The sequence below is a fragment of the Andrena cerasifolii genome, chromosome 4, assembly GCF_050908995.1.
Source record: "Andrena cerasifolii isolate SP2316 chromosome 4, iyAndCera1_principal, whole genome shotgun sequence".
NCBI classification, from domain to species: domain Eukaryota; kingdom Metazoa; phylum Arthropoda; class Insecta; order Hymenoptera; family Andrenidae; genus Andrena; species Andrena cerasifolii.
The window spans coordinates 12,801,876-12,824,785 of record NC_135121.1 but is presented as its reverse complement, the minus strand read 5'-3'; the positions used below and the strand labels follow the sequence as shown (position 1 = coordinate 12,824,785).

The 22,910-nt window shown below is 45.7% G+C and overlaps 1 protein-coding gene across 8 annotated transcripts; it reads right to left on the bottom strand.

The window, feature by feature from the left end:
- Positions 1 to 897: 897 nt before the first annotated feature.
- On the bottom strand, positions 898 to 22,737 carry Err (estrogen-related receptor). 8 transcript variants are annotated; one of them, XM_076811284.1, is made up of 9 exons: positions 22,591 to 22,737; positions 7,274 to 7,420; positions 7,041 to 7,154; positions 6,833 to 6,962; positions 6,361 to 6,582; positions 6,201 to 6,296; positions 5,226 to 5,366; positions 4,946 to 5,148; positions 898 to 3,602 (listed from the first exon to the last, which is right to left on the bottom strand). In XM_076811284.1, exons 2-9 carry the CDS (start codon positions 7,412 to 7,414, stop codon positions 3,264 to 3,266), a joined length of 1,386 nt encoding a protein of 461 aa, XP_076667399.1. In that variant the 5' UTR covers positions 7,415 to 7,420; positions 22,591 to 22,737; the 3' UTR covers positions 898 to 3,263. The 8 variants fall into 8 exon arrangements, with proteins under 8 accessions (XP_076667399.1, XP_076667391.1, XP_076667396.1 ...); XM_076811276.1 differs by lacking the exon at positions 22,591 to 22,737 and adding an exon at positions 18,547 to 19,626; XM_076811281.1 differs by lacking the exon at positions 22,591 to 22,737 and adding an exon at positions 18,547 to 19,621 and having other exon boundaries at positions 6,201 to 6,236.
- Between the last annotated feature and the right edge of the window lie 173 nt (positions 22,738 to 22,910).

The window sequence follows — 22,910 nt, the reverse complement described above, 5'->3', positions numbered from 1 at the left end:
CGGCTCCCCCAAGGTTAAATTCTGAGTGCGCTACTCAAGTGTACCGTCTAATGTGAGAAACAACACAGGTTCTAGCTAATTATGAATTAAAAAAATTCTCGGATCATCCTTACTGAAGATCATCATACATATACTCGGTTTTCTTCTTCTAAAAACACACAGCAAACGACGTCGTCCGACGTTACCCGTAATAAGTCACCGTACAGTATTTCTTGCAATAGTTATCTTTATTATCATCATTAATATTAATATTCTTCACCGTTATTATCGTTATCATCATCATCATCATCATCATCATCATCATCATCATCGTTATTATTATCGTTACTATTATAATATTTTGCTCCACAAATATAATCGCGCGCCTTATCTATTTATATGTGTCTAAATTTGTATCATTTGTTTGTTTGTTGGTTTGTTTGTTTTGTTTGAAACCCTGAGACTACGATTCGGCCGTAAACGGCGAATCGATGAACGTTGCACGAAGGAAAATGCTCGTTAAAAGTCGTGGAAATACAACCTTTCGACCCGTAAAAATATCTCTCTTCCCAACCGCTTCACCCCCCTCAACCCCCGTTCCTAAATTCCGTGATCCTCGCAAGTGGATGGATCGATTCGTACCGCTCCGGTATCGTTCATCAAACATCGGTAACAGCCCGTCGTCGCGACGGATCACGCGATAAAAAGAGCCAAGCAGATCGACCAGCGAGCGGAGCTCTCGGCACGGTGCGCCGGAAATTTCATTTAAACGTACACCTGCCCAAGCTTTCGTTAGGCCCCTTCGAAATTATCGCGCTCGGACCGTCGCCTCGCATCGCGGGGCAGCGCGGAAACGCGACGTCCCAATCGCAAACGGAAAAGAAGGAAGGAGAACAGATATCGACTCGATAGCACATATTCGAATGCCAATGCTGTATTATCTTTCAAATATTCGAGTGAGCTAAAGTAATCATGGCAAAACTCGACCAATGGTTGTTCCAGTATAAACGATCGATCTTCGATTCGTGAATCGGGGACGAGAGAAGAGAAAACGAAACGGGCGAAAGTTAATTGGATCAACGGCTGGTCTTCCTTTCGCTCTCTCTCCTCTCGCGTTCGTCGCGCCGTCTGTTTCGCAATGAGGCCCGTACCTGGGGCGATTAAAATTAAACAGATAATCGGAGAAAGGACAAGCCATACGTAAAGCGTCATTGGGAGACTGGTTCGCATCGTATATTTAAATGCAGGGGGATGAAAGAAAGTTTCGAGCGTTAGAAGAACGAAGGCGAGATACAGAAATAAAGGAAACTCAAAAGGACGTCGCGATGCTTCAGATCGAGTCGAACGCTAACGGATCGCGCCTGTCCTGCCATTATTGCACCCTATTAAACGTTACAATGACTATCTTCCCGCGCTTCGAGGTCGCAAGGTATTCGCCGATCCGATCCAGCGTCTGGCCGAACGTCTCCCAACGTCGGCGGAATTTTCAACAACGTTTAATTATAATAAAATATTCAAGTACAACTTTTTCTCGTTAAACGACTTCTTTACCCGTCAGCATCCAATCATACAACAGGAGGCTGATCGGGGGATCAGCGAGAACCTTGCCGCGTCCTATAACCGACAAAGAAAAACTCCACTTAATTTTGCATCGCGAACGGCGTTTCCTCCTTTTCTTTTTTAGAAAAATCGAACATCCGCGCGTAGAATAGCAGCTCCTATGCGATATTTACCGATCGTTCGCTTCGAAACAAGCGAGATATTATGCGCAAGATCCGTGCACAGATCTCGTAACAGTAATAACTAGATAATAAAGATCCCTGAATACATATAATATAATTATAATATAATAATATAATATAATATATATTCTCCTACGCTCTCTGTGTGGCACGCGCGAATAACATTTCGCAATCATTTCAACAATCGATTAAATTTTCTTCTTTCTTCTTGTTTCCTTTTTTTTTTTTTTGCTTCAGCTCTCTCCTAAAAGCCCCGGCAACCTGGCCAGAGGTCAGTCCTCGAAACGAATTTCTTTTGCACGATGCCTCGTAAAGAAAAAACACACACGAAAGAAGAAGAAAAGAAAGGAAAACAGCATGGCCCTGATTGGAGAACGATCCAGCCATTCTTTTGCTCTTCCTTTTTCACTAGCCAGCCCTTGGTTCTGCGTAATTGGTTCAACGTTTGTACAATGGCGCATACTAAATTCATCGTCGCTGAGCTATACAACTATGGATGTTCAATGCAGTACACACATCGATTTACATTTAGATATCGGTCCTCGCGGCTTCGTGGTATTAAAACGTGTACGCGTGTTGTACGCGGTGCACGTGTGTAGGTGTAGGAGTGCAGTTACTCTACATATAAAATTATGTACCCTTCCCCATCGACGCTATTAAAAAATATAGAGTTCCCCTCTTCTCTCTAGTCTCGAATTGACACTGGCTTCTTCTCGCGAAGTAAAGGACACGACTAAAACAAACTGCAGCTACGTGTAAGAATTTTGATTGAACTCTGGCGAACGCGATGTAAATGTCAAACACCCACAGTTAGTACGTCACGCATTTGATTCCTACAAACACCGGCTCCATCGGCGTCCCGCGATCCCGCCGACCTGTACACGCTAATGAGAGAACGCGCTTTTCATTTATTTGGTAGATTCCTCTGTCGCCTCGCCGGACAGACAATTCGTACACTATCCTAAAGTGAGAGCTCCGGGAAAAAGCGTCTCGCGTCTTGTACTAGGTACCCTATGTATCCTGAAACCACGTCATTCTTCATTCATTTTTTTTTTTGTTTATCTCTCTTGTACCTGTAAAAGGGGTACTCGAAAAGGAAAGTTTGGTTACTTCGACAAAAGTGTGTGCCTGCTATCCCTAAAAGGTGTCTCGCGAGTTTCGACGACCGCTGGAATCACTGGCCAAAAAGCTCCACGCTCCGACACTTTTGCGCTCGAAAAATAAAGCCCTTTTTGCTCGTGAGTCTTTCTCTTAAAGAAAAACAATAGAATTGCACAATCTCCACCCCCCTTCCGTCTCACCCACCCCCTCCCCCCCTCTTTCTCCGTTCTTTCTTTCCCGTTCCATTCCCGTTATCACTCCACTGTCCATCGCTCATACTCCTGGGGGCACGCGACGAGACACACCCCCTCTACATCACTGCCAGCGCGTTGTAAGATTAACGCTGATATTCTCTCTCCGATCGAATAACAGCGGTTCTATGTACGAGTCCTTGATACGGATTCCCTTTGAATCGAGCGTGCCGCTTCGGGCGGGCCCGCTTCATCGATAATAAACAGCTTCCAACATTTCTACGAAGAGCTTGTTCATCGGTACCTTCCCCGTCCGATAGACACTGGACCAAAATCTTCGCACGATTCCGTCCACCTGCCTCAGGCTGGGCAACACTAGGAACATGTTCTGAGTGGCGCGCAGCGCTTGTCCCGGTCTCACCGCGGCCACGCAATCCGAGAGGGAGTTCAGGATGCTGTCCCGGAAACGATAAAGCGCCTGTGGCTCGTCCGACCTCGCGTCGCTGTTCGCCAGTATCAACGCTTTCAGCATGTAGTATTCCTCCCTGGTCAGTCCCAATCGTTGAAGCCTTTCAACGATCTGGATGCACTGTTCAAAGCAAGACGGTAATATTAAATTGCTATGAAACGATACCCAAAGATCAGCTGATTATAACGAAGCATAGAGGATGACCGAGGGCGAGGCGATATCGCGGTAATCAGTTAAGATACCGCAAAAATTCTCGGCGACGGTTTAAGGGGTAATGCCACTGCGGAGCTCGGAAAGGCAGCCTGATTTTGAGAATTTTTTATGCGAGTGTAGTGAATGGAATACAAAATTTGTTCGAAGGCCTTTATTGTACATACCTCGAAGTATGATCGCATTTTTTTTAATTTTTAAAATTTTTTTAATACCAAATGGTGGCGCCGCAGCTCAACAAAAGAAGGTTCTTCTGAAAAAAATCGGATTTTTGTGCTAGGTCAAAAAGTGAAGGAAAAATCTTTTCGGCCGCGGAACACTGTTCTTCAGAAGAAGCTTCTTTTGTTGAGCTGTGGCGTCGCCATTCTGTATTAAAAAATTTTTTTAAAAATTGTGATCACACTTCAAGGTATTTACAATAAAGGCCTCCGGACAAATTTTGAATTCCATTCACTATACTCGCTTAAAAAATTCTCAAAATCAGGCTGCTTTTCCGGGCTCCAGAGTGGCATTACCCCTTAAGGGGGTATTCTACTTTAAAAATTAATTTTTTTTTTGCGTTTTCTTAAAGAATATTGTTCCAGAAATGTATATGCAGAGCGCTATGTCTGAACTCGTCAATTTAAGAAAGTTATAGGGTTTTGAGAGATGCGGCGACGGGTGACATGGTAAACTTTAAACGCGTTTTCCTCAAAACCATGTTTTCTAACTGGTTGCCATAATATCTTAAGATCTACTTGACGGATTGATTCCAGATTTTTTACGCACGTTCAATGCACGTGTCTTTATCGTCCGTAGCAAAATTAATTCATTATAATGTTTTATTCTCAGTTTTTTAGTCCGATAAAGGTACGAATATGAAAAAAATTGATAGTGAAGCTTCAAAGTGCAGCCATTTTTTTTAATAGTCGATTTCTTTTTGTGGTTTGGTACCGACTATAGCCAAACTCGTCCTAATTAAAACTCACTTTGGTTTTCTTATTTCAAATGAACAGAATAGCCGGAATTACGACAACCATGGGAAGATTTGTTTTAACGAATGCGTTCAAACACTTTCTCTGCCACAAATTTCAATTGTTTCTCTCTACAAGAATGTTGTAAACATTACTGAAACACGAATAAATATATTAACCAAAGATTGACGAAAACAATTGTATGGATGCTACATTGAAAATACCAAAAATTGTGTAAAAAAAAATCGCGTTTTAAACTAGAATACCCACTTAACAGTGTAAATGAAAATATATACTCACATGCGTGTACAGCTCTGTGCAATGGCATTCGCGCGCGAGTCTCTCGTCCAGGGTGAAATCCTGGGCGAACCTTAATCTACCATTGTTTGGCATGCTCCTCCACGCGAGGCTAAACGTCAGGATCTCGGCCCACGTGCTTTGCAACAGCCGCATCTGGTCGTTCAATGCTAAACTGCCGAAGCCAGGGATCTGCTTCGCCCAACCTTCGGTGAATTAAATTAAGATAAGCCACCAAATAATTTCTGAATAAAACTTTACGCGCTCGGAGTAACCCTATTACCGATTATCCCGACCAACTCCCGATCGTATAGGTCCGAAAGCTGTCCCAGTATTCTCTGATCCGTATCAAGGGTGTGCGAGAGATTGGACACTTGCAGCATGTCGGGTTCGCAGGCGGCCAAAGCTTCCAGCATCTTATTATCTGCGGATGCATAAAATCGTTCACCATTTGAATTCCGTTTGGACGTGTCTCTACGCGAGATCGGAAGATGCATTAATGTTAATATCATGGCACGTAGCTATTGATAAATCGAGCTTTAAGGCAACTAGGTAGTCGTATTTGGCGAAAATGAAGCATCTGTTTTTCAATTAATTACAAAGAAATATATTGAAGCTGAGACTTGTTCTTTGACACAATGTTTATTAACATCGTAAGCTTTAAAGAAACATGTTTGTTTGTCAGAAATATTGAAGAGGCTCTTTTAAAAAGTTTCTTTTGATTTGCAACGATTTCGACGAAACGAAACGAAATTTGGCGACCTGCTTGAAAATTCTACTTGATAATACCTCTGGTTCTGCACTGAACGAATGAAAGCAGCGAAATTACGAAAATCACAGCTACGAAATGGCGATTTTTAAAAAAAGATGAGGTTTAAGTTTCCTTTTATAAAAAATAAAAGTTTTTATCAACTTCAATTTAGGTTCAAGCCGAAACTACACATTTTGTGACAATGCAATTCGATTTGAATCGATTGGAACCTCCATTTTCGAGTTATCACTGCGCAACAAAAGACAGTGATTAAAAAAGTCTCTTTCTGTAGCTTCATATATGATACCTATTTCCGACTAAACAAACATGTTTCTCTAAAGCTTACGATATTAATAAACATTCTGCCAAAGTACAAGCCCCAGCTTGGATTTGTTTCTTTCTAATTAATTCCAAAGAAACGCTTCGTTTTCGACAAAAGCGACTGCGTAGTGCCCTTTACTAGGATCGAACGGGGTGAATGGAAGGGAGCTTATAGCATTGGCTTACTTATTATTTCGTTAGAAGCTCCTGTCGCTACGGTCGCTTGAAACAACAACAGAACATTAAGATTTAACCGTGCGCCTAACTCGTGACAGGCGTCTCCTACAAAAACGCGATCAGGATGATGACGTGCTTATAATGTACGAGGATTTACTTAGGGAATCACCTTCCAAAGGGGCTGCCTTCACAGGCGTATAGGGGTCTGTGGATCTTCTGTACTTCTGCCTCCCGCCTCGGACGCGGTCCAATCGAACCCCCTCCTTCAACATGCCCTGTCGAAGGCACTTCTGAAACCTGCACGCTTGACACGCTTTCCTCCTGCGCTTGTTTATCTCACACTCTCCGTTCGCGGGACACGTGTACTCGATATTACCTGTGAAATTACTGGCTATTTTATCGTAATATACGCGGTCCTCGTCCAGGCAGCACCGGTGACGATTCCGCGGGCACCTATATGGTTCTAGAACGGTAGGCCATCGATGCCGCTTCGAGCGTTAATTTTCCAAGCCGTCTGACAGACTTCATTACGTTCCGCGCGTGGTAACGACCAGCGTTGTTCAGTTATAATTAATCTGGCGGTGCTACCTGGAAAGTGCTTGAAGAGAAAATATTGATATATTGGAAGGAGCTCGTCTTACCTTGTATGGTTCTTTTGAAGAAGGCTTTGCACGCCTCGCAGGACGCGACCCCGTAATGAAATCCGCTCGCCACGTCCCCGCACACCAGGCAAAGCCTTCTCGGTATCATGTCCTCCTCTTTGACGCCTTCCTGGGGACAAATGAACGCTCGTTCTAGCTTAAAAGTGCAAGACAGCGGGGCGCTTCGATTCTAATCGCGTATAGCTACCTCGGGCGTCCCTAAGGGCTGCGTGGTCGAGGAGCAGTGGTGCATCTCCGGACTGCCAGGACTGCCGCCGCTTCCGCCGTAATCGGCTGGCACTTCCATCTTGCTGCAGATCACCTGCAACAGGCCACGGTCGCTAGTAACGAGCCACGTTAACGCGCAGTTCGATTGCCGTTTCCCTCTCCTACGTTGATAGCGACACTTTGAACCGTAGATGATACATGGCTGATTTATACCTCCTGATGTTGAAGAGTGGTGGTCGGCGAACACACTTGGTAGTTCTGCGTGGGAGTCGTCGGATTCTCGACCTCCTGCTTGATGTTCGCCATAGTCCTGTTGTTCCCGATCATGTTTTCGGCGCCGGTACCGGACATCATACAAACCTACGGAAATCAAAGGAGAGACTCTTAGTCCTCAGCTTGTACTGTCGTTCAATGAGAAGGGGAGATCCCCAACCCAGAAATTTAAAAAAAAAAATACGAATTTATTCACAAATTTTAGTAACATAATAAGTTTATACGATATAACGACGAGAATTATGCAGATTTGGGTATTAAAAAATGTAAATTCGTTTAAACAACTGAACATTACTTTTTTGGTTCCTCTGATTTTTTTTTTTAAATTAGCTTTTTGGATAAATGAGTCGCAAATTATACTATTTTACCGCAAAACTTTTTTTTGAAGCATTACTACTTGCAGTTTGTTAATAGTAGAGGAAGTGCAGCATATTTGGAACACTGCTGGTAATTTGGAATACCGAAGTATGTAATAAACTAATCTAATTTGTAACACCGTAAATAATAGGGGCTAATGACATTTGTGGATCGACCGCTATTTTTATATTTTCGACTTAATCTGCAGAATAAGAAATCGTGAATGTGCAAAACTTTTTTAGCAAGTATTCAATCGTTCCAAGCATGGTTAAAATATGACAACACTTTAGAGTTAAACACTTAATCTACTCATTTGCATGTTTCAATGCCATGTTGCTAATTCGGAATACCGAGAGTGAAGGTAATTTGGAATATTCCAAAGTTTAACGAAGCTTTTGTTTCACGCGTAACGGCTACCGCCGCGACGGTTTGGGCCAGCTCTGTCCATTTATATTTACCTGAGAGTGTTCCAGTATTGAGGTTTTTGAGCCAGATTAGATCATAAAAGAAATTAATTTTATTATCTTAATTTTTTTTTAAGTTTATAAAGTGAAGGTAAATTGGAATAATCGAAGGTAACGAAACCGATACTTCCTATCATTTTTCATTTAGACCAAAGCTTCAATTACTTTTTGTTTTTTATTATTACTGAGAGTTTGAAATAAAAAAGTTTATTAGTTTCCCTATGATATTATGCAGTTTCATTTGTTCCCATCCTCAGTCGTAATTTTGTATTCGTCTTAAACAAACTGGTATTCCAAACATACTGCACTTCCTCTAATGTTTAAATTACATTATAAATTTATTTATATTGAAAAGAATTTTTTTTTCTATTTTAAATTGTTTTGGCCATCTTTATCCGGAACCCCCCTATATTTATGTATTGCGCAATTTTGTTGCTACCCAAATGTACTCTAAGAGGGTGAAATCGGTGGAGCACTCAGGGTATAATCTTGGGGGGAGCCGAGTTGAAGGGATAAAAATGATTTTTAATGCAAATTCCATAAAATTCATTAGATGATTATAAAAATTTATTTAGAGAATACAATTCAGCTTTCTTTTATTTTTACAATGCTTACATTAATCTCCTTTTGCCTTTTTCTTTGAAGGGTGTCAGGGCCCCATGGCCCCCCTCTGGGTGCGCCACTGGGTGAAATTGATCCCCTGAAAATTTTCCGAGTTTGTGTTATTACGCGCGAACTGTAAGCGATAGAAACAAAATTTCAGACAAAAGTTACTTCTTTTAATTAAGACTCTCATTTGGTGACTACAGTTCTTACAGTTTGCGAGTTATAACGCAAAGTCGGAAAATAACCAAATTCTCGGGGGTCAATTTCACCCCCTTCGAGCAATGATTCCTAATCGGTATGTCGCGAAGTGTTTTGCTGTGGGGTCACCACGCTTGTTTGTTTGTTTTTTTTAATATTATTAAGTTAAGATTATACTCCGAAATACCTATTTTTAATATGTTTTCTTTATTTTATTAAATTTACCTTACCTTATATGGAAGGTGGGGTCGCAGGCTATTTGAATATCATAAAAGGGGATCGCGACTCAAAAAAGGTTGGGAAACACCGAGCCTTAAAGTGAATTTGGGCAGCAAGAAAAATTGCGTGATATAGTACCTATATACCTATTCTTTACCTACACCAAAGTCTCATATTTTTTTTTAATTTCTGGGTTGGGGATCTTCCCTTGTGAGTACACGGCGGCCGATTCAATAGCGAATACCGTATTTGGAAAAATTAGCAAAATTGATTCCTTGTGTTTCAAGAAAGTAGCGCATTCAGCGTAGAACCAACTCACTTATTATAATAATAATAATAATAATAAAATGCCTTTATTACACCAAGAAAAAATAAAATATAACAGAAGGAAATTAATGTAAAAAAAAAGGAAGATGAATTAAGACCGATAAAATAGACGGTGTTCAGCATAGCTTTCAAACAAATCGCCGATTCCCTCAATCCAACAATTTGCAAAACATCCACGACTACGCGTCAAGGAAGGTTCGATACTCTGAATAAACTGCAATGTAGCAGAGAGGCGCAGAACCCGAGGCCTGACAGCGTTGCAAATCAAGGGGGGAGTACGCTGAAGCCTGATGTTATTGTAAAACTTTTACCGTCGGTATAATAGATTTTGCAAACGGGTTGCGGATAATTAGCGATCCGGCCTCGCGCGTCCTCGCATCGCTCGCTTTCAAGCGGCAAGCCCCGAAAACCGAGGAGACAGTCTGCCGTGCAGTAGTAGACTGCACTTTTTTTTTTCGCCGCTATTTTTAAGCGCGACCAACGCCGCAAGCATTTTTAGAATTGACTTCAGAAAATACGCGGTACGCAGCTTCGGTGTTCTCGGAATATGAGCGCGGCCGCTTCGTTAGCCGGGTAATTGCGCAAACACTTTTATTCATCATTACCTGGCTACTCCTCCAAGCGAACTTTTTGGAAACCACAGACACATCTTCATCGGTCCAATGCAACACGAATGAAAAGCGCTGGAAGTCGAAAGCTACGAGCCTCTTGCTTCCGCTGCTTTGTACCACCGTTTCCCATTCCTAAGTACGACACGCTTCTAGCATTAGACCACCTACTTCGGAGTCACCTGCATAACTGATGAGTAAACACTCCGCGCGTTGCTCGTTGCGCGCGGAAGGATGCCGAGAAGAAGGAAAGAACTTAGTTTACAATTCAGTGAAATCAATCTGCCCCGCAAAGTCCCCTGGGCGCTCAATGGGTGGCAGAATCATTGCGTTAGAAATTAACGAGAGAGTTCTACTGCTATCCGTGGGGAATCGTGAATTCGTGATCGATATCCCACAGGGAAGGGTAGACCCAGCCACGTGCATCGGTAAAAGAGAGTTCCCGCAGAACGTCCTTAAGCGAACGGTAGGTAGGGCGATGGCGAACAAAGTAACGGTGAAAGGATTGCGTAAGCCTATTCGTCCGCGGTCCTCCTCCTCGTGCCGTTCTCGCTCGCGCTCGGCTCGGTGTCGTATATTAAACGCACGCAGAAAGGGGACGAGGGAGGAAGGAGGGAAGAGCGCTGAGTATCTGGTTAGCCTTGAACCTGACTTTTCTGCGGGATGCAGTTTGCAATCATTCGCGAGTAATACGAAAGAGAGACGCCGCAGCGCGTCCCTCGAGATTTATGCGCCGCGGAGCGGCACGGCTCTTATCGCGAAGGTGGCTTCTTTTTCTTCTCCTTCCGAAACGATAGCGTCGCGTTTAATGTTAATTCCAGGCGGATCCCCAGCGCGGCCCGTCCACGGTGGGAAATAATGGCGAAGCGCCGCACGGGAACGCGCCTTATCGATTTTATTAGACTTCGCGTCGCGACTGTTCGCGGACGAATTCCCCTCTTATCGGCATTATTCTTGAAATCGCACGAAACTCCGTTCTCGCTTAACGCCCCTGTTTCCCGATTAGGTTCGCGTCTAAACTTGCCACAGAAATGCCCCAGTCTCGTGGCAAGGCATTAAATCCCTAACTACACTGTCCGCAGTCGGTATATACACGACTGTCCCACATTTAAAACTGGATCCATTTTCAGGGACGTGCGCATATACGCGAAATTCGGGAGCGCCCCACGTCTGACCTCGTTACTTCCGATGCAGCGTACAGAAACGGTCGATCGATCGGCTCATTAAGCGAGCAGCAGTTACCGACGAGCAGAAGGGAAAGAAGAAGATTCAACGGAGGTGTCGGGGCATCTAGTTAACCTCAAACTTGACTAGCCGCGGGAATTGCTACGCGCGCGCGAGCGCGTGCGTCTCCCACGTTCGGATTAATGGAATAAAAACCGACCGACGCCGCCGACGCTTCGCGCTCCGACTCCACCGCTGGCCATTGCGATGTAACCGACGTCTGGAAGATAAACGATCGTAAAACTCCCTTTCCCCGCGCGTTTTCGTTCGAATCGTTACCGACGGGTCGAGGGGCGGGGGGGGGGGAGGGGGGAGGAGGAGTATCCAGACAATGTCGCGCGGGGAGGGACAGGCATCGTTCGGAAAGAAGGAAAGCCAGAGAGAACGGAGAGGAGAGGATTGCGTAAGCAGGGCTCTTCCATTCGCCCGAGTCTCGTATTTCCCACCTCCTCCCTCGTCCTAACCCGTTCTCGTTCGATTAAGCAGTTACCGAAAACCCAGACGGAAGGAGCGGGCGAAGAATGGAAAAAGAAAGAGACACGTATCGTGCGTCGCTATCTGGATAGCCTTGAACTTGACTTTTCTGTGTGCGTGAGATAGAGAGAGAGAGGGGGGAGGGAGGGAGGGAGGCGGATGAGGAGAGGAGGAAGAGGGGGGAGAGAGAAGCGGCCACGCTCGCGAAGGCCGCAGAACGCGCCAACACACAATTTTAGCCGCCGAACCCCGACGGAAACAGCCGACCAGAGCGACCTTGACTCCCCCTCCCTCCGGCTTCGCTTCCATAGCCTGCCACTCTCTCCGTCGCGCCAATATCGCCGCGTCTTCTCCGTCCGTCTTACTTCGTTTCAGCTTCCTCGTGTCGAATGCTCGGCACCGTATCCGTCCATTCTTTTCCCTTCTTTTCCCTTTGCCCGCGCAGCTTCTGACAGCTTGCGCGAGAAACTGTAGCTTCGAACACTGACGGGCGACGGTGTCGAGCAGAGAAGGAATTCGCTCGGGTTTTACCCTAAACCGCGGGCATATTATTACCCAGCGCGCCCATACGACCGCCCGGCGATACCGATCGGCGAATCGTTGAATCCTTAACACCCGCATGCCTTCCGAGCCGGCGCGGAATCTTCGATCTCTGCGACATTTGAATTGCACACGCGAGCGCGAGTTCCACGCCGGGCAATTTGTCCGCAGGTGGATGAAATCCGACGACAGGTTGCCTCGCTCCGCTCAGTCTCGATCAAGGTTTCCGCGGTTCCCTCGTCGAGCGCCGCGCGCCCGAAAGAGAAAAAACGAGCGCGAGTCCATTTTTAGAGGAGACCGTGACCCAAATATCGATTGCACCCGTAATTTTAGTTCCATCGCGATAACGCGTGGCTTAATTGCGGCCGAAGTGTGCCCCCTCGTAACGATTCCATTTATTATTTACCAATGCCCGAGAGACACGAGGCAAACAGCCGCGACCCTTACGCTACGTTAGGTTGGGGTGCTCCGAACCTCTTCCACCGGTCGAACACAGTGTATAATATTTTTTGCACTCCAAACTTTTGCGTTTTCGATCGGCACGAGAAAACGATCAAGGGACGGCACTCGTGGGTTGCAGTTAAGAGGGAGAGATTGCTGGTGCGCTCTCTTTCTCGAGTGGAGCCGCGATAACAATGATTACATCGATACATCGTTTTCCTCGAGGGGGGAACCACGCAACGTGCAAATGTTCGAGCGCTATATCTTCCTCCCTTTTCAATTTCTTATCACAGACATTTCCCTCCTACCCATATACCCGCCTATTGCATCGTTTACACTCGTTCGCGTTTTAAATTATTCCCTCGCATAAGCACACTTCGCTAGGCGACCAGGTTTTTTAAATTTCACGAAGCATTCGCCGCGGCCGGAATACGAACGCAGGCTTAGGAATACTTAAACTGTCTCGGGATCTCCGAAACTGTGAGAGAAATGTGATTCTGTATGATCGAAAGAATGGCGGTACTTACGATTCACGTGGATTTATATTTAATCGAAATAATTCCCACGCGTTGCCCCATTCCCAGCCGCCCGGCCGATTTCTTATTCCAGTAACAGACATTTTCCCCTCTAATGTGGCGTATAATAATGGCCACCGTGTGTCGCGCTCCGCGTGTGCAATCCCATCTCGAAATTTAAACGTCGAAAAAAAAAAAAAGAAAACGATATTTCGTTCTCACCGGCCTAATAAATACAGAGCCGTGGAAACGGAAGTGCAATCGTGACGCGGAGGAAGCCTGTAAGCCACGCCCCTTATTGCGAGCGATTCTCGTTCGGCTGTACCATGTGACATCGAAAATTTTCAAGGTGCGCGCACGGGACTCGCCTAACGTCTTTTTAAAACGGGTGGATTATGTAAGCAAGAAAAAAAGCCTGGGCGACAGAGACGAGCTGAAGAAAAAGAAGCCGATCCGCTGGCTGTTACGGTCGACTTATTTTACAGCCGATGCTCCTCAATCACGAGTCTCCGCTGCGAATTAGAATACCCCTACTGTGTCGATGAAAAACCGCGGCATCGATCGCCATCGGGGGTTTCGCGCGAGCCGAGCAACGCTTCACCGCTGAATTTGCTTGGAAAAAAGCACGCGCAGGAGGGAGCTCGTGGGAATGAGCTTATGGGATCGGAATCGCGACCAATAAACCGAACGAGTCGTTATCCTCGCAACGAGCGGCGCACGATTCCAACGAAATTACTGTGCGTGATGGTTGCGCGCCAGTCGGACGTAGCGGCATCGCCGCGTGCGACATCTGAACCTGAAGCCGAGCGATAATGGCCCCATCGTTTCCCTCGAATCGTTGATAAACGGATGAGCCGCTGGCGGGGAACTTGGCCGTTGAATCACGCCTGATTTTTAGCGAGCGCCGGTGCTTTCACCGGCCGTGAAAGTGTTCCACGGATTACGCAATCTTATCTTCGGCGGCGCGAGGGCTCAGGAGATCGGCGATACAGAGAACCGTTACGGCGCTCTATAGCGCGCTACGCGCACGTACATGGATGTTTACTTTCGTCGGATAAGTTTCTCGAACAAATGGAAAAAAAGGGGACCATCGCGGCTAGTTACGCTGCGGCGGTCGCGCGATTTCGCAACAAGTCGATCGTGGTGACCCTGAATTATTACAATGGTCGCTTAAGTTACAATACCGCGCACAGGCGCTCGCCAGAATTCAGAAGTTCAGGGAACGAATCGATCCCCCATCCCCGCCCCCTCTCGCCGAAGGATGAAGACCCTGGGTCGCGGTCAAGGCCAGGGTCTTCGGTAACAACTATGCCCCGATTTCGCCGCGAGTTTATCCAATAAGAAGGAAAGGAATAGCGACGAGGCAGCATAATAACGTCCAGACTATCGTCGAGCTAATTTCAGACCGACGCACAGTGGGGAAATTTCGCGGTTTTATGGCCAAAACCACAAAAGTAAACTTTTCGATTCGACGAAATCAATGCGAATGTCAATTGAAGAACTAATATGAGTATCAAATGCCACCAATTTTACTGTTAAATGTTTTAATACAAAGCTCGTATAGACTCGCAAATTTTTTAGGTTCATGTGAGGTTAGACCGATCGCAAAGAATTAATCCAAATTTTTAAGTTGCTTCATTTTTAAAGTAGTGTTTTAGAAATAACCTTCTCATATAAGAATCAATTTTAACTGCATAAAATACTTATAAATCCCATAATATCCTGCAATGATTTTCATTCCTATTTTACGTTGGACTATTTTGATTCTATAAATGCAATTATTAATTGCTAATAGTTGCTAATCTTGTAATTATATGCATTTTTTTAAACACGATCCAGCGTGTCTTGTCTAACATACGACATAACTGTGACCGAGACTGGTTCACATGTTATACATTACACTCCTTTTTATTCTTTTTTAAACGATTTTATTCAGCTTCGATCCTCTGTTTGATTGTTTGTATTATGCATGTTTGTTTGTCGTCAGAAGCGATAACCCATCTGCTATGCCCTGCTGCACTGTAGCAGAGGCATGCTCTAACAAAGAAAAAAGTGTATAAATGTAAATAATAAAAAAATCTTTATCGTTCGTAATTTTTGTAAGTGCTGTTTTTCGGATAATTTAGTTTCTCATGTATTAGAACATAAAAGTGCCGAATTTCATATATTAAAAATAATTGTTGAGCTTTTGACCACGAAAATGGATATAGTTCTTCAATTGACATTTGTATTAAATTTGTAAAATTAAAAAATTTCATTTCCGTAGTTTCGGCCATAAAATCGCAGAATTTCCCCACTGTGCGACGCTCCTTCGGTTCCACAAGGCTGCCCTCTGCGTGGAACCGGGGAACGCAGTCTATGATTTCAAATTAGCGAAATATCGTTACCGAGTTACCGTCACAAGCAATTGCAAAAGGAGCATAACAAATAAATAATGGAAGAGCAGATACGTGCAGGTTTAAAAATCCCACGTAAGAGATTATGGTCGGTTTCGCGCATTGTCCAAGGTTAGGGCTGGCCCGACTCTGAGGATGACGTCACCGGCGCGTCTCGTAGCCTCAAACTTCGACCGCCCCACCACGCGGCGAAGTTCCGAAAGCCGATGATTGCCCAGGGCGTTCCTTGTTGTAAAAGCAGACAACACGCCGGTTGCGCGGGGAATCGTGGTAGCCCGATTGATAAGAGGCAATTACACGACTGTTGTTCAGAGACGAGAGATCGACTACGTATTACTCTGAAGTCACCTGCTTGTGAATAAGTCAGCCATTCAGAGCAAAAACGGCTAATCCGCATTTTTGGCGAAATTGAGTTAGCAGCAATAACGTATTCTTTATTTATACAATTAATTTCTTTTATATGGGTTAGGTCGTTTTTGCTCTCAATGCCTGAAATCGTCATGGCCGTTCCAGCCGCGTCGCTTATTTTCCAGCGCTCTGTATCTACCGAGGAATGCAACGCAAATGAGATTGCACGCGCGTGTACCCCGAATATCGCACGCAATTTCACGAGCATGTACGACAAGAGAAATGTAAACAGAATTAAGGCGAAGCGAGACCCTCGCTTCGAGTACACGTACACCGAGAGCACCGTCTTCGAAAGTCACCTTCGCGACGGCACTCTACCGTGGACGTTCCTCTTCCTTCTTAGTAGATAGCGATGGTTAATTCGTACACCTACTCCGGCTAGGAGAGAATTTCTGTGCATTATCCTTCGAGCGCGCTAGCCCCCCCCCCCCCCGAGAATAGCCATCCTCCCAGTATCCAGGCATTAAAAATAGCGCGCGAGAAGAACGGGCTCGTCGCGAAAGCGAATCCATCTCCGCCGCGAGAATGAGAATCCATAAAGGCCCCCAAGTGTATCGTGGGTGAGCAGAGGTCGAGCCTTCGAAACGATTCGAAAGCTTCTCTAACCTCAAGGTAAGAGTCAAGGGTCCGAAAATATCGGCTGACGCATCCACGCGACGAACATTTTTTTTATCAGCTTTCCAACGCTTCGGCCACTCTCCTTCGCCGACTCCCCCCGTGTCGGAATCCACCATCTTATTTCCGTTGCAATGTCAAGGAGGCTAATAGCTCCGAGCTAACTCGCCCGAGTTTCGGTAATGGCCGACGATAGCATCGAGTGATTATTTATTCCGAGGAAAAGGAATCGTTTTATCGGCGCCCGCATCGATCGAGTTCAAGAGCGTGTCAATCAGGCTGCTGGGTGCACGCGCGGCTCAAAACGGCAAGTAAAATCTGAGCGGGGCGAGACTCCACAGTTTGTCCGCGCCTTACACACGTGGAATTGCGTAAGACTTGTACTGCGTGGGTGTAGGTGCGTATGAGAGTGCCTGATGCGTTCAACCGGCTAAACAGCGTGCATAAAATCCACGCCAGGGGCCAATTAACAGCATTACTGTGGCTCGTGCGCGAATATTTCGGGTTGGAAAACGCGAGGTAGAGGAAGAAAACGAACTCCGATTCTGCGAGAACTACGCTAGAGCGAGCACCACACGCGATAAACGCAGTCGGCTTCGTTCTCGATCAACCGGGGGCCAATGATTCTTTTATTTCAACGGACTTCAAATAGAGTTCAAGGTAAAGTCGAAAAATTCTCGAACCATCCACGAGCACCTCGCAGTCTGACGCAAAAATTGTTATTGTATCCGTTATCGGTGAAAATGGTTCTTATATCGATACGCGCAAAATAATCAAACTCATTGTAAACATCACGCAGATAATTAATTGAATTCTCATTCAATGCCTCCAAAGCAGGAAATTATTTGCTCCTATACCTTTCCTTTGGCGAAAAACGAGTTGCTGTTAATAACACTGTTCCCCACTGATTTCTAGTCGTTGTCCAGAAAGTGCGCTTCGCGTAAGTGTCTTTTAGTAGCGATAACGAGCGACCAGAATACAAGAGAACGCGCGAGGAACGCCTCAAGTTCAGCAACTATGCAAGAAAACGTATTTGGTAAAAGCTTGGCGGCCCGAGTCCCCCGTTTCTCGGTGTCTCGCCGTCATCAAAACAAACAAGTTTTTCATCCCGCGGTTCCTGCCTGTCGGGTGTGTAAAATATTTCAGCCCCTACATAACAACGGAAATCGCACGCTATACAGTATGGAACGTATTCGATGGTACATTACGCGTGCGTTGCGAGTAATCGCTCAATTTCGAAGATTCACGGTCTCGGATGATCGTTGAACGAACATCGAGGCGACCGCGATTAACCAGTGACCGACAGGCGTGGAAAAACGATCGGTGAGCCACGGGATAGATTACCTAACCGACGGCGTTGTAACGTAATAACCGAGTTGTCGCTGAAGCGGACTGACGGTGCGCGAAGCGAGGAACGAGGACATATAATAGCATTCATCTGGCATTGGAAAACAACCGTGAACTTGAACGTGTCGCGGAGTAGAATGAAAGTGATCCAAACGCCAGCTTTCTCGCGGGTCCGCGGCACGACGCCTCTGAGAAACGAAAGTACATTTCATCGCGAGAGACAGCCGAGAACGAAGCATTCGTTCGGGAAGAGCATCGAGCTATCGCGCAACGAACTGTCTACTCCGGCTCGCAGGCATCGACTTCGCGATTTAAACGTTCGTGATAAATCGGTTGCCAGTGGGAAACTCCTCCCGATATCTAGCCGAGGAGGCCTGAGGACGAGAGCGGGCAGGGAACGCGCGCGCAGCACGTAAACAAAGCCACGAGATCGAACGAAGAAGAAGAGAGAGGTTATGTGACGACGAAACGTACCACATCATACATCCAGGCATCCATGGCATCCGTTGTGTGTTGATCCAACGGCACGAGGGGACTGTGATGTTACTCCTTGCACTTTTCTACGGTGAAAAGGGAAAACGGGGCAGCAATGCTGAGGAACCGACACCACTCGCGAGCAACGCGGATAGGACACACACGCGCGCGCGCGCACACGTCCGTGAACACCGTCCCCCTTCCACGACGTTTACGGCGCGACGAGCCGTACGCGACTGACGACGATACGGGGGATACGGTAATACGGGGGACACGGGCCCGGCCGATCCTAACACGAAGCGCCACGAATCCGCGAAACGCGCTTTTACCACGCTAATTACCTTATCACGAATAAAGGGTGTCCGGCAATACGCGGGTGATTTAAAGGGGGCTGACTGCTCCAAAAAATGGCCCGAAGTGCGAAATAAAGCGCGGTCCGCAAGGCACGTGAGCGCTTCGCTAACAAACTTGTAAATTTTCGACTTGCGCAACAGTCTCTCTCGATTATGCACGCGCGCAATGTGAATTAAATTACAGGTTACCGCGGAGCGTTTTAATAAGGCTCGTCTAAATACATGTGACACGTTATAGCGCACGATCGTCCGTTATCGTCATCGGCTCTGATATTGTTATTCATTTATACGAAAAGAGATCCTCCGACGAAACAGCCACTTCTCACGAAGAAATCGTAAGTGCATGCAGGCAACGAAGTATCCGTCCTATTCATAGAAGCTCTGCCTCTCGTCGCAGTATTTCTTTCGACGTGTCTGACGGGCAGCAGTTCGCGTTTTCGAAGCGTCGGATTTAAATTCAACCGCGCTTATTGATAAATCGTTGCTGTAACCGTGGATATCATCGTGGATACAACCAATCGGTCGTTAACTCTCGAATTGCCTGGAGTCGATGTACTTCATCGATTCACGACTCTCCCGTCATCGCGCATAGATACATTTAAATCGCGTCTCTGCCGACTATCGCCGACTGAGCAATTAAGTAACGTCCCTAGGATCCACGCGGAGCGCGTGGGGGCCAATTGAATTTTCTAGCTCAGGTAGATCGATCGAGACCCAAAACTCTGCCTGAAACTAGGAACCGACGGTGGTCCAGCGCTCGGTGTCGAGTTGATACGTTACTGGCGTTATGCGTGCTACGTGTATATCGCGATGGGAGGGTGAGTGGGTGGGCGGCGGGGGCGGTGGCTGTGACGGCTGAGGCAGCGGCGGAGGTAGAAGGGGTGCCGGGACGGCTGGAAGGGGTGGAGGCGTCGGCTCGTCAGTCGGCGGAGGGGCGCGAGGAGAGGGGGAGGCGGCCAGTGGCCTTGAACTTGACTGCCGCCGTTTTTGCGCACAGCCGTCGCCCGCCCAAAACAGCAGCCCACCGGCGTAGACTCCGGAGTTTTCATCTCTCTTCGCCACCACGACCACCCGTTCGATGGAGATTTTATAGCTTTTAACAAGGCGTTCGGTGGAGCCGCGGATTCTGGTTTCTTTTCGTTCAGAGTAGAGTAGAATCTCTGCTATCGATGCTTTGGCCATAACCACATGTAAACATCTATCTCGAGTGCCTCCACCCAGGGGCGAATCCAAGATTTTCTTGAGGTGGGGGCGTAGGTCTGACAAATGAACCAGAGACGATTCCGATATTTTCCTGCTAAATGAACAAGTGTTTTTTTTTGTCTCAATTTATCATATTTTCCCTTATATTGCTAAGTTAAAATAAATGTTTTTCAATTAAAATAAGTATTTTCCCTTGGAGGGATGCCTCCCCTCTAAATCCGTCACTGCCTCCACCTGACAGCACGGAAAGGTCCGCTCTATCGGGAGGTAACGCTGACGGTGCTTATAACGTGAAGCGATAGATCAAACAGTTCGTTCAGCGAGGCTAATTAAGCGCCACGCTCTTGTCAATAGAGCATCAGGTGCTAGAAATGCGAAAACTTCGCGTTGCATGCGCTTAAGCGGCAAGGATACCGTCGTTTGATAAACATCCTAAGGTGGAAACATGTTGACGAAGAGCATACCAAGCGTTCAAAACAGTAGAGTTTTTTTTTGTTTATGATGCTCGCGTACGAAACGCCTTTTAAGCTACCCACCTGACGGCTCGAGACATCGGCCGCGATACGATTGTTCCAGCGAAATGATTACGAGCGTTGCCGCAAGACAGCGTAAATAGGGGAGGGAACCGAAACAGTGTGATCGCTCGCTTTAATCGCGGACATGTATCGAACGAAGCGTAAGCTCCGCGTCGGGTTCAATATTAAAGCGTGCGACCCCGCACGCCTACGACTGTTTTCTCAGCGGATTATCCGGAACCAGCACACTTACGCAACCTCGCCTCGGCGTATTTTCGATATTTCCTGATACACCCGATATGGAAAACGATCGTGGCGATCGAAGGATTTGCATAAGATATCCAGTCGATCCAACGAGGTTCCGGAGAAAAAAATCTTCGATGGAACGTATCGCATGTGACGCTGAAACGCGTGCGTGAATTCATTAGAAGCGTCATGCGGTATGGTAAAGAAATTGAAGGTAACCGAAGTCGGAAAAGCGAGTTCTGTGTGCCCGGAGACTAAAGAGCTGCTGAGAGACGGGAAAGAGAGAGAAAGAAAAGCAACGGAACCTATACCAATGGAAGCAGCCGGTAGAAGTTGTATAGACAGGGTTGAGGTAGGTAGACTATAAACTGGATCGATATGGCACTCTCGCTTTCTCGCATTCTCGGTATGCCTATCTGTGTCCCGTATATGGGCAGTGTGCGCGAAATTCTGGCGCCCTCCGGCGGGCACGCTATCGCCTATACTGAAGTTCCCTAAACGTTCTCTGAATTCTGAAAAGTAATGAGAACGAATCAATGGATTGTCTGTTTTAAGAAACTTTATTTAGAGGCGCCAGGAATCGTGACAATAACTTTCTTTGAAAAGTGGTGTGCCAACGAATAGGTTTTGTTGCTGAACTTGTGGCGATGCGCGATATACTAAAGGAGGAATAAAACGCCTTGTGAAAAATATTTAAAAAAAATATTTTTTAATGTTCCTCTTGTACAAAAATTAGTCGAGATACTTATATATATATACGTGGGCACGAGTGGTAGTTTATCAAGTTCAATTGGATGTTTGAGATAGTCTTCATTTAAAGAACTTATATTCAATCGAAGTCGATAATAAAGAAATTTGTAATCTCTGCCGTCGGTACTATTCTAGAATTCAAACTGGTACTGCATCAGCTTAATCGTAATAATGAAAAAGGAATGAATGTCTGCTCCAGTTTTACGAGATCATTAAAGTCATTGATTCGTGAAATGCAAATTCATTGATATTTATTACATGCTCGTTAAACACATTCTCCAGTCAGAGATATATTTTCGTTTACGTTCGAACTGGTTTAAGAGGGAGTAATCCAATTAAGTTGTATAGAACGATAAAACTTGTAAAAGATAAAGCTTTCGTCCTAGAAAATGTTATTTTCATACATTTGAATAATTTGTAAAGGCACGCCTCGAGCCACGTGTTCTACACTTAAAGAATAACTTATTGTTGTAAATATGGCCTAAGTAAACATATATCAAACTGGTTAAAATAGTTTGAACTCTGTAAATAAACCGAAAACAGTGTCCCATAAAAGTATCCATTAACACACCATAGAATGCATGGGTGCATGAGGAGGCACAAATTCTCAGTATCGTCACAGGCTTGATTTCATAACTGGCGTTTTTTTGGAGGAAAAAAAACCAAGGCCATAACAGCAGTTGTGAAACCCGTACGGCCAATTTCGAAATGCGAGAACAAATTCGGAAGGAAGCTAATTTGCTCTCGATCCCCAGAATACGCGTGGCAATTGACGTCTGGATCTTATTTAAAAACCAAACGGGAAATATAAAATAACAGCAAAAAAGTGCACATACACAGCGATATGTAAACGAATTTGTAACAAAGATGGCGGAAGGGAATTTGGCAGATCGTCGATGCACGGTTGTATTTGCCCCGTTTGCGGGAACGCGCCGAAACGGAGACGAGCGAACGCGAGAACAGATCCAAGAACTTACCGCGAGATCCGTAAACGTCTCCGTATCTCCATCGACGTTAGATGATTTTCGATCACGAGAAAAATATTGTAGCAATGGCCGATTCCACAACTCACTAGAAGCAGAAAACTCAATGGTCCCGATTGTTGTGCAGGTGGCGGCATCACGCGTCTATTAACGGAGACAGGAATCACGCTGCCAAACACGGCGAGTGCTAACCTCTAACGGAGAATCGAGAAACTTATTATCAGCCACGCTTTTCAAATAAGATTCAAAAATACAAATAATGCAACACACGACGAGCACTTCGCGTTTTTATTAAACGCTCAGCTACTACCTTA

Bases quoted from the DNA above. Each gene is read 5' to 3' on its own strand.
- Err (XM_076811276.1), bottom strand. From the start codon at position 18,570: ATGGATGCCTGGATGTATGATGTG. The intron at 7,155-7,273 runs GTATAAATCAGC...GGCCTGTTGCAG, and splicing joins CCACTCTTCAACATCAGGAG to GTGATCTGCAGCAAGATGGA. The intron at 6,583-6,832 runs GTAAGACGAGCT...ACGATAAAATAG, and splicing joins CTTCAAAAGAACCATACAAG to CCAGTAATTTCACAGGTAAT.